Source organism: Anolis carolinensis, chromosome 1, assembly GCF_035594765.1.
Source record: "Anolis carolinensis isolate JA03-04 chromosome 1, rAnoCar3.1.pri, whole genome shotgun sequence".
Taxonomy (NCBI): Eukaryota; Metazoa; Chordata; class Lepidosauria; order Squamata; family Dactyloidae; genus Anolis; species Anolis carolinensis.
Genome location: NC_085841.1, coordinates 8,502,378 through 8,513,380, shown reverse-complemented (window position 1 = coordinate 8,513,380; position 11,003 = coordinate 8,502,378). Strand labels below are relative to the sequence as shown.

The window sequence follows — 11,003 nt, the reverse complement described above, 5'->3', positions numbered from 1 at the left end:
GGGTTTTTCCCCCCACTACTTCACTAATACATGTGTATTGCTATAAATAGAAAACAAAATCACTGAGTGCAGTGAAATCTACTGCAAACAGAAATTGTTTAAGTTCTGCAGTCAAGAACGATAGAATTTGATGGGATGTACTCTCAAATATAATGCTTCAGTGTTCTTGAAACACACACCAAGTGAAATCTAAAGACTGAAATGACAAAGGCTTCATTTTTTAAAACATTTATTTCACACTTTTTACTTAAGTACTGGAAATGGTAGAGGAGCATATCTTTCCAGGGACACTACTTAGGGTTAATATGTTCTTAAAGTGGTGACGTAATTAAAATATGTGCTAGCAGAGGTCATTAAAGGTGCAATTCAACACACCTGAGTGCCAACAGTAATGTTGCTTAATAGCTAGGCGGGACCTAAACTTTCCCTTCTCTTTTATGATTGTCCTCAGTGCATCCCTGTGTTTCTTGCCATATCCATAAAAACAAAAGATCTGATTGCCTTCTCCTCTGGCTCCCGCATCATTGACATTCAGCTGGTAGGCAAGGACACTTTTTATTTAAGTAAACCTTGGGCAACTGGGCTATTAAGGAAGGGGTCTAGAATGGGAGGTCTTGTACTTGTTGTATTTCTGTAACTGTTTTCCAATTGTTGTTTTAATTTGATCGTTTGTACTGCTGTGTTATAATCTATGTTGCACATTCTTGGCCAAGATCATATTAATTCACTCTATGGATCTCTAGGGAGAAAGCTGACCAGAGAGTTGTGTTGGGCCCTTTCCACACAGCTGTATAAAATCCACATTGACTGGATTATATAACAGTGTGGACTCAGATAATCCAGTTCAAAGCAGATATTGTGGATTATCTGCCTTGATATTCTGGGTTATATGGCTGTGTAAGATCCCTTGGTGTATAATCAAATCCACAAAAGTTAAAACCACAAAGGAGAAGAGGCAATTGCAATTACAGGTAGTTTCCAAATTACAGGCATGTTACAGGCAAGTTACAAATTACAGGCAGTCCCCACATAGCTATATAACCCAGAATATCAAGGCAGATAATCCACAACATCTGCTTTGAACTGGGTTTTCTGAGTTCACATTGCCATATAATCCAATTCAATGTGGATTTTATACAGCTGTGTGGAAGGGGCCTGTGAGAACTGGAATTTGAAAAAATCGACTTGCTGTGGAAACAAAAATTGATAATAGAGCTTCAGTTGAGACAACTTTCTCCCATGATAACTCTTCCAGGAGTGGATTTCCCTTCCTAGCAGAAAACTTCTCCCACTTCCTGTTATCTCAGCCCCGTTATTAATTATGAGACATTTGTAAGTCGGATGTTTGTAATTTGGGACTGCCTGCATATATTTTAAAAATTATTTTTAGATTTGTTCCTCATTTCATTCTGTCTTTTTCATTGTTCAGCTACACAGTGTTTAATTTGCATCTTAAGACCCTCCACACAACTGTACAAAAATCAACTTTGAACTGCATTATATGTCAGGGTGGACTCAGATAACCCAGTCTTAAAAAATAAAAATTGTGTCAGAAGCGACTTGGGAACATACTGCAAGTTGCTTCTGGTATGAGAGAATTGGCCGTCTATAGAGACGTTGCCCAGGGGATACTTGGATGTGTTAACTAGGAAGCTTCTCTCATTTCCCCGCAAGCTAGAGCTGACAGACGGGAGCTCACCCTATATTGCGGATTCAAACTGGCAACCTTCAAGTCAGCAACCCAACCTTCAGGTCAGCAGTTCAGCTGGCACAAGTGTTTAACCCATTGCACCACCACAGCTCCCAGATAAGCCAGTTCAAAGCAGATATTGTGGATTATCTGCCTTGATATTTTGGGTTATATGGCTGTATGAAATGGCCCTATAATCCAGGATCTGATCCCAGGTTTTCTGCTTTAAACAGGATTATATGAGTCCTCACTGCCAGATAGTCTGGGATAAACAGGCAACCTGGGATCATATCCTGGCATACAGGGCCTGTCTGGAAGGGCCCCAAGTTAGTTCTGGAATAATACATGCAAAAAGTCAAGTAGAGCTTCAATTCATTTTGGAAAATACTGGGTTAATTTGAAACTGACCTCGGAAGTAGGAGTAAAGAGTCCTTGGTAATCCAAGAGTTCTCAGCATGAAGAACGCTTTATGTGGCTCTCCAAAATAACTTTGGTTTGTACAGTTACAAAACCTGGGATTTCTGAAACCTTTTCTTTTCTTTTCTGGCGGGGCTCCAAGACTTTGAGAGACAAAAGAACTGAAACTGGAGAATGCCCAGTGCAATTTGCATATTTCAAGGTGCTTAGAAGATATTTTAAATTTTTTAAAGCATTTCAGCCTGTGTATAACCTCAAATGGTTTTCACCTGTCCAGAAAATCTTTTGAAAGTTTCTATTCCAGGTGTTTCTAAAATTTGATTCTAATCAGTACCTGAAGAAAGCCTTGGGCATTTGTTTTGTGTGTAAAACTTGGAAAGGCAAAGGAAAACATGTGTTGTTATTTGTTCCATTGCTTCCAACTCTTTGTGACTTCATGGACCAGCCCATAATAATAATAATGGAAAACATTGTTATTTATTTATTTATTTATTTATTTATTTATTTATTATTTTATTGTATGACACAGCAAACAAGATAGATATGCTGGATTTCATATTACAAAATCACAAGTCGAACACTTCCCAAGTGTCTAGGACTGTGTGATGTATTTTTGGATGATGCGCGCAGATCCCAGTAGGATGGCCTTTTGCAGTTGACAAATAATAATAATAATAATAATAATAATAATAATAATAATAATAATAAGATACACAACAAGATAAGTACACAGCAAACAAGATCATTATGCTGGCTTTTGTGTCGGATCATACGTCAGACACTTCCCAAGTGTCTAGCACTATGTGACGTATCGACAAATAATGCATGCAGATCTGAGTAGGGTGGCCTTTTGCAGCTGACAGGTGGTAATTTTGTCAGCACTGATTGTTTTTTAAATGCTTTAGGCACTGCACCCAGTGTGCCAATCACCATCAGAATCACATTTACTGGCATGTGCCAGAGTCTTTGCAGTTCAATCTTTAAATCCTTGTATCACGTAAGCTTGTCCGGTTGCTTCTCATCGATTCTGCTGTCACCTGGGATTGCAACATTGACAATCTAAACTTAGTTTTTTAACACGATCGTGAAGTCAGGAGTATTGTGCTCCAAAACTCTTGTCAGTCTGAATTCGGAAGTCTATTATTATTATTATTATTATTATTATGTGTTGCTTTTTCTCTCTTAAATAGGCTCAAAGTAGCAACGAGTGCTAAAAACAATACACCATATAATTTAAAACCTAAAGACTATAAACACTAAAAATAGAATTAAACTGAGACAAGATTCTGAAGTGCCCATCTCAGAATCATATTTGTTGATTTCTACAGATGGCTATTTATTACAATTTTATTCTGTCTGATGCTTATGTAGGCTGGGAAATTGTCATAAAAGGAATCAAGGATTGTCACAATGAGAAATAAGTGGGCTTGAGAACAAATCAAGACTGAGCTCTTTCTAGAAACCAAAGTAACTAAGCTAAGGATATAACAGGAAATGACTCAGTTGAGAAGACACTCATGGTCACTAAAGCTGAAGATAATAGGAAAAGTAGATCTTATTACATCTGGATAAGGTCAAACAAAGCATCCACATCCCGCGTTTGCAAAATCGGAACAAGGCTGTTATAAACAGGATATTTTGAAGGTCTCTCAGGGCCCTTCAGCACAGTCATATAACCCAGAACATCAAGAGTTATATGAGTCCACACTGCCACATATTCCAGTTCAAAGTAGAAAATGTAGGATTTTATTCAGCTGCATGGAAGGGGCCTCATTCATAAGGTTGCCAAAAGTTGAAAGTGATGTGACAACAAATAATAATGTCTTGTCGAAGATTTTCATGGCCAGATTCACTGGGTTGTTGTGAGTTTTCCGGGCTGTGTGGCCACTTTCCAGAAGCATTCTTTCCTGACTTTTCGCCCACATCTATGGCAGGCATCCTCAGAGGTTGTGAGGTCTGTTGGAAACGAGGCAAGGGAGGTTTATATATCTGTGGAATAATGTCCAGGGTGGGAAGAAAGAACTCTTGTCTCTTTGAGGCATCCCACAGATATATAAACCGCACTTGCCCAGTTTCCAACAGATCTCACAACCTCTGAGGATGCCTGCCATAGATGTGGGTGAAACGTCAGGAGATAATGCTTCTGGAACATGGCCATATAGCCTGGAAAACTCACACCAACCCAGCGAATAATAACATTTTTCACCGATCGCACTAGAATACTACGATTCAATGTCAATATTATACTACCAAATAGGGTAAAATATTCCACAAAAAGGCAACAACAATTTCCATACATTCTGGGAAGTCTACTTTTTCCTTCCCTAGAAAGAGCAATTTCATATATTCCCTCTGCCTTTGCTTTCTTTCAGTGCCATTTCAGCATTATACGCAAGCATGTGTATAAGGCGCAAAGGCCTCATGTTTGCAATTGTGGCAAAATATAGCCGAACAAGATGAATCCAAACAGATTTGGATCTTGATAGATGAATGGTTTGTGTCTAATTTCACCTCTGTATTATGTCTCCCACTTAGTGACATTGTGAAGCCAGAATTCATTTTTTGCCATGAAATTATTTGATGTTTTATCTGCACTCCTCTTCCTAGGGCTGTTGGTTGATGCAGGTAAGAACCACATCTGGGGATGTTAAAATAATTTAGATAATGCATTCTGTCCTTCATATTCACTGGGGTTTTGGGGTACATGACCTTCAAGGTATACCATGAATAAAAAATCCACTTTTTTAACTGGAAAGAACATCTCTTCAAGGAATTGTTAAAACCTCCAGCATGACTCAGTGGCCAACCTCTGGCAGACATTGACTTTAGAGTCACACTGGAGGACCTAGTCATTTCTAGAGAGTACATTTAATCAAATTTGTAAATAATCAAATACTCAAAAAGAGGTTTAAAATGTGGAGGGCTGTGGATAACAGTTTTTTTTTTAAATAAAATAGCTACATATTCAATTCTAGATAAGGTGAACATATCGATGGGTTTTTCTGGGCAATATTTGCTCAGAAGAGGTTTGCTGCTGTGTTCCTCTGAGGCTGGGAGTGTGACTTGCCCAATGTCACCCATGAGTTCCCATGCCCAAGTGGCTATTTCAACCCTGATCTCTTGAGATGTTGTCCAATACTCAAGTTGCAACCCCATAAAATGCCCAATTACTGTGAGTCAGCCTGGGACACACATGACAGCTTGGAAAACCTTCATCAACCAATGTAGAGTTTTGCAGCCTAGGATGGACAGATAGTAAAAAGTAGCTGTCATGGTTAATCGGCGACTCGACTTGATGGATGAGTCTGTCCTCAGCTCACCCCGTCAGATCACTTTGCAAATGGCAAAACTGCACCGACAAAGAACGACAGCTTCTATCAAGACCCAGGCTGCAGAGCACCAATAACCATACACAGAGGCCAGAATCTATCTAATATCTTTATTGTAGGAGTATATAAAGTTAATAAAAACAAGTGTAGAAAATAGTCCAGAAGTAGACCTTTCAGGAAGGGTCAAAATTAGTCCAAAGAAACAATGTCCAATATGAAATATTAAGGTCCAAAGTTGTAATCCAGTAACCGAAACACTCACTTTGCCAAGCAAAGTGAGGGGAGATGACAAGGTCCTTTAGTCCATGAAACTTAAGCAAGGCTAGGAAGTAAACTTGATTCTTGGAACACTAGGCTTAATTCAAGGCAACAAGAAACGAGGAGCAAGAACAGGATCCGTGGTAAATTCGTGGCGAGGTCCGGAAGACAAGGCAAGGTCCGTGGAGCAAGACAAGGTCCTGGGAAGCAAGGCAAGGCTGGAAACGGGAACAAGGGCTTGGACGCGGGAGTAGCGTAGTCCACACACAACCTACTCCCGAAGCTGACGAATTGACTCCGCAAGATTTCTACGTGGGCAAAACACCTAAATAGGGTCTCGTTTTCCCGCCAAAGAACAATTCTCTGGGGAACCAGAACCGAAAGCCATTCTCTGTGTCCAGATGCATGACTCCCTAAAGTTTCCCATGGGAAGCAGGCTTAATCAGCTGAATGCCTGGCAGCGATCCTAGCGCTCCTGCGAGACGCCTCCTGAGCGCCTTTCTGTTGTTTATAATAATCACGGCGAGAAAATGGGGGAGATTTCGGCTCAAGGCTTGTTTGGCAGACTTCTGGAAGGCAAATCTCCTGCAGGTGCAAGGGCTCCAATTCTGGCTGAAAAAGCTCCAATTCTGGCTGAAACGGTGGGAAACCTAAGTTTTCCTCTTCATCTGTCTCAACAGTGCCGGGAACGGGACTACATGGCCCATGAGTCATCACAGCTTCAGTGATTTATAACTGCTGAAACTCAGCGGCTCTAAAGCTTTATTTACAGTAGTTACAAAGCTTACTGTCCAAAGCTATCCGGACACATGTTACATTCACACGGACAAACATGTAGAAAGTCCGTCTCCTTCAAAAGTCTGTTCTCTGTGTGCACAAAGCACCTCCTGCATTCCACAGTCGTGATGCATCTTCCTGTCACGTAGCTCAAACGGAAGTCCTTGCCATTTGCCTTTGCAGCAATCAATCAGGGCTGGCCAGAATTAACCTCTTGGCTGCTGGAATGCTTGCCGGAATGAAACACACAATCCAACAGCAAACAATAGATTGAACATTTCACTCTATAACAACAAAAACACTAACAGTAGCCTCATGTGTGCATATACAAACATATACATTCAAGAAGTCCCAGCAGATTGAAAGCTCATTTGTAGACTGACTGTCTCACATACTGGAATTCTATGTGTAGGCTTACAGCATTTTAGACATATTGTATTCCCTAAACACATGGATAGATACCATGTAAAAACTTCAACCAGCATCCAAGTCAAAAAATAAGCACAATAAAAGCCCTAGCAGGCTGTTCAAAAAGAACCTGCGAACCTCACCTCCTCCAAGGTGAACTGAACCATTTAAACTGGGCTCTACATGCCAATGGAGACTCCACCACAGACATCAGAAGAGCCGCAAGACCAAGAACAACCCATGAGAGTAAAGATCCACCCACAGGAAACATGTTCTTACCATACATCAAGGGGACCACTGATCTCATAGGGAAGCTGATGAAGAAACACAACCTATAAACTATCTAGAGACCCATGAAGAAAATCTAACAGATGCTACATTCAGCAAAGCACAAGAGGGATCCTTTCACCTCTGCAGGAGTCTACTGTTTACCAATCAAATTGCATATCAGAGAAAAAGGGAAAACATATATGAAGCTTCCATGACACTCGGCTTCAACTATGACACAAAACCTTCCAGACATGACTAAATCCCCAGAGGAACTGAGCTATTATATTCCATTTCCTCCCAGGATTTTGTCCTCGTACCCACTTCATATGCAGAGCTAACCCTTGGGTTTGACCCAGGAAGAAATGGAGCCAGCCCCAGGCCCCCATTTCCCCCCAAATGTACATGAGGGGCTTGCTTGCATGCTCATTTGGATGCCTCGGGTAAACCTGGGGCAGGTCCTGCATTTTGGGCCTGTCTGGATGGGCCCTTGGTGAAAAGAAGGTTTGGCTGGAATTCTAACTGTCCCCCTACATGTGAAATGCGTAGGAGAGATGTATTTATTTTCCAGGAATGAAAGGTTTTGGAGTCGACATTCCATACAAAAGGAGATTAGATGTTATTATTTTACAATTAGGTTTTGATGTGTTCTAGTTAGGAGAGGAGATTTGGGAAACACTTCCTGTAGGGCATATTTGGCAGCATTTGAGGGTGTTTTTGACTCTGAGAACCATAATAATAAAATAATAAAACTTTATTTATAGATTGCCCTATCTCAAAAAAGGCCTTGCAACTCATGATCTAAAACTTTCGCTAAATATTCTGGTTAGCAACAGACCTCACAAAGTATTGTGTTAATCATAACAGGTTACTTAAATGTCAATAAATAATGCAATAATAATAATAATAATAATAATAATAATAATAATAATAATAATAATACACTTTATTCATATTCTGCCTTCATTCATATTCTGCCTTTCTCCCATAGGAGACTCAGAGTGGATAACAGTATTTACATAGGCAAACACTCAATGCCTTTACAGTCAAATACAAATGAGGATTGATAGGGAGTGAAGTCGCGCTGTAGACCAGCTATCTGATATAGATTACTTCTTTTTCTTACTCAGTTTCTCAAGAAAAATTTATATCAGAAGCAGACTGTATCGAATGGGGAGCAAGATGCACGAGAGAGCCATGTGTCACAGATATGGTTTTCCATGGACTGTGTGCGCCGAATGTCAATTGTTGCAAAAGGTAAATATTCATTTCTTCACCTGGGGGCATCTGCACTATTGAATAAATGTAGTTTGACACCACATTAATAGCCATGGGTCAATACTATATGATCACGGGAATCTTAATTTTACAGGATCTTTAGCCTTCTTTACCAAAGAGTGCCAGTGCTTCACCAAACTACCAGGACTCCATATTGTTGCAGCAGCCCATACGCCATGGCAGAATGAAAACCACGCATAGTTCACGTTTGACCAGTCCACACACTGTCTTGCCAGATAAAGGATATGCCACACAGATGAACAGTAAATAACAAGAAGTTTACTCTTCAAAATGCAAAGCACCAAGCTGATTGGTTGGGCCACACCCAGGGAGCCTGGGAGTTTTGGCTACAGTTACAGTTTCTGCTGGAGCTCAGTTTGGAAAGGAGCTTGCCAAGGGAGGTTTTGCTCCTGGGTTGCTGGAGGAAGACATTTTACATGGACATCTAAGGACTATTTGAATCTCGCTTAAAAGGACATTGTGTGAGTCAATGCAACTGCTCATGTGAATGTCTATATGTTGTCTGCATTTTGAAGAGTAAACTTTTTGTTTCTGACAAGACAGTGTGTAGACTGGTCAAACATGAACTAAACGTGATTTTCATTCCGCAACACATAGCACTGAGCCAAGGCCATTAAAGTGGTGTCAAATGGCATTAATTTTACAGTGTAGATGCAGTGTGGGATTCAAAACAGCTCACAAGATGACAAAAAAGAAGAAAAGAAAGCAAATACAAAGCAACCATATCAAAACACAGTCTGCAAAAAACTCTTCTATTAAATGAAGACATCATTGAGACCACACCAACAAAAGAGGAAAGAATGTCAAAGAAATATAGCATGTGCCCCATATTTGGACACTTCCTAGGCAACCTGCTTGAATAAAAACAATGTTGCCTCCAATGGAAAATCAATAGAGTGAGGAAGGGTCTATTTCCACTTGGCAGGATATTTTCAAAGGCTGATAGTTGCCATCAAGAAAATCTCTTCTGTTGATCATAGTGCAGATTTGCAATCATTTTGTAGTAGGGACATACATGGCCCATTATGTTGTGCTCTACTTTCCATATTTTCTCTAATTGCAGAGATCCTGTGCCACGTTGTACAGCCAGGAAAGGTACATGCGTTGAAGAATGTAGGAGAGATCATTCCTTCCTTGGGAGGTGTTCCAGGAAACGGGTATGCTGCAGACCACCACAGCATAACAAGTATGTACACAGAGAAACAAGGACCACAATGATAAAACTGTTAAGCCACAATGTGGAAACTGATTTAAGATATGTGCTTGCATCCATAATTTTGACAAGGGATAGAACCAATGCTTTTTGCAAGTCTGTCTTATAAGAGAGTCCTATGCTACATTTGTGCACGGATTTCCCTTAATTCTGAACTGGATCCTTTATGCTTACTAAATTTTGTGAGGATGCAGAATGATTGCTTGCACAGGTTTTTGTGGGGTTTTAAGTCAATTAATCAGTCAACGTAAGATTAATGAGATTTTACATTATGGATGGAAGTAATATTTTATAGTATCCATTTCACAGTCCAAAAATTGGGTCTCCAATAGTTAGGAACAGAGTTGGGAAAAATAACTGAGCAGCAAAACTTTGCATAGCATGCCCCTGTATTTAAATGTCTCTAAATATTGAGTTTTCCTGCAGTTTTCTGTATTTTTCTACACAGAAAATATAAGAGTGGGTTCTTTTTGCACTTTTGCGTACAGAAAAATTGTTTGGAATGCCTCAGGACACTTATGGGGGGAATGGAGGCAGAATATATTTAATGTCTCCCATATTGAAGTGAATATAGTATTTTTTGTTTTCCAGGTTAAAATGAAAATTTCTTCATCTGGTTTTTCATGTCCTATTTCTTGTGTTTTCTTTTTCAGTGGAAGGCATTGAGATTCTGACTATCAAACATCTGGGACCTCAGAAATCCATCACTAAATAATTTATGTGACTACAGATAGCAAAAAAAAGGGAAAATTTGAATATATTTGGGATGAGAGATAAAATCTGGAAAAATAAAATAGATGACTGGGAATATCAAAGTTTTTGGTAGGTATGATGGTTCTGCTCATTGACATCTTTGCTATCATACAGATAAATATGTTCTTTCTGTTTCTATCATTGTCATAACCACCATCATCAAAACTAACATAATGTGAATGTGACAACTAAAAGGGAAATAAAGAATCTCAGAAGCATTTCAGACAATTAGGCAGTTTTGACTAAAACTTACAATGGATCTACTGTCCTCCTGATATTCACCATTCTCTACTTGATGTGACTCATAAAAGAGGAATTTTAAAACAATGAACAAAACATCAATAAAATAAGATTAAAATCTCTTCAGCTTTCATTGTTCAAAGAGTTCTGACTGGTTTGTGTGTTTCTTTACATTGTACCCATAAACTGTAAACGTCAACCAAACTATGCTATTGAAATTAGGCATAATTTCAATTATAAATTAGGATTCCAGTGTAACGAAAGCATGACGAACATCACCAGTCAACACACTCATAATATCAGAAGGGACATCTGTGTCCACTTTTCTTTCTCTCTTTTGGAATTTCCTTGC

The 11,003-nt window shown here is 39.5% G+C and overlaps 1 protein-coding gene across 2 annotated transcripts; it reads left to right on the top strand.

Annotated features, from left to right (window-relative positions):
• The first annotated feature begins 386 nt into the window (after window positions 1-386).
• Window positions 387-10,795, top strand: LOC100562699 (helofensin-3). 2 transcript variants are annotated; one of them, XM_003225558.3, is made up of 5 exons: window positions 387-538; window positions 4,643-4,732; window positions 8,277-8,403; window positions 9,509-9,631; window positions 10,312-10,795. In XM_003225558.3, the coding sequence occupies exons 2-5, from the start codon at window positions 4,727-4,729 to the stop codon at window positions 10,371-10,373; spliced, it is 318 nt and encodes a 105-aa protein (XP_003225606.2). In that variant the 5' UTR covers window positions 387-538; window positions 4,643-4,726; the 3' UTR covers window positions 10,374-10,795. The 2 variants fall into 2 exon arrangements, with proteins under 2 accessions (XP_003225606.2, XP_008116134.2); XM_008117927.3 differs by having other exon boundaries at window positions 402-542.
• Window positions 10,796-11,003: the final 208 nt, after the last annotated feature.

Coding starts and splice junctions, on each gene's coding strand:
- LOC100562699 (XM_008117927.3), top strand. CDS start 4,675: ATGAAATTATTTGATGTTTTATCTGCACTCCTCTTCCTAGGGCTGTTG. Junction 4,733..8,276: donor AGGGCTGTTGGTTGATGCAG/GTAAGAACCACA, acceptor TTTCTTACTCAG/TTTCTCAAGAAAAATTTATA. Junction 8,404..9,508: donor AATGTCAATTGTTGCAAAAG/GTAAATATTCAT, acceptor CTCTAATTGCAG/AGATCCTGTGCCACGTTGTA.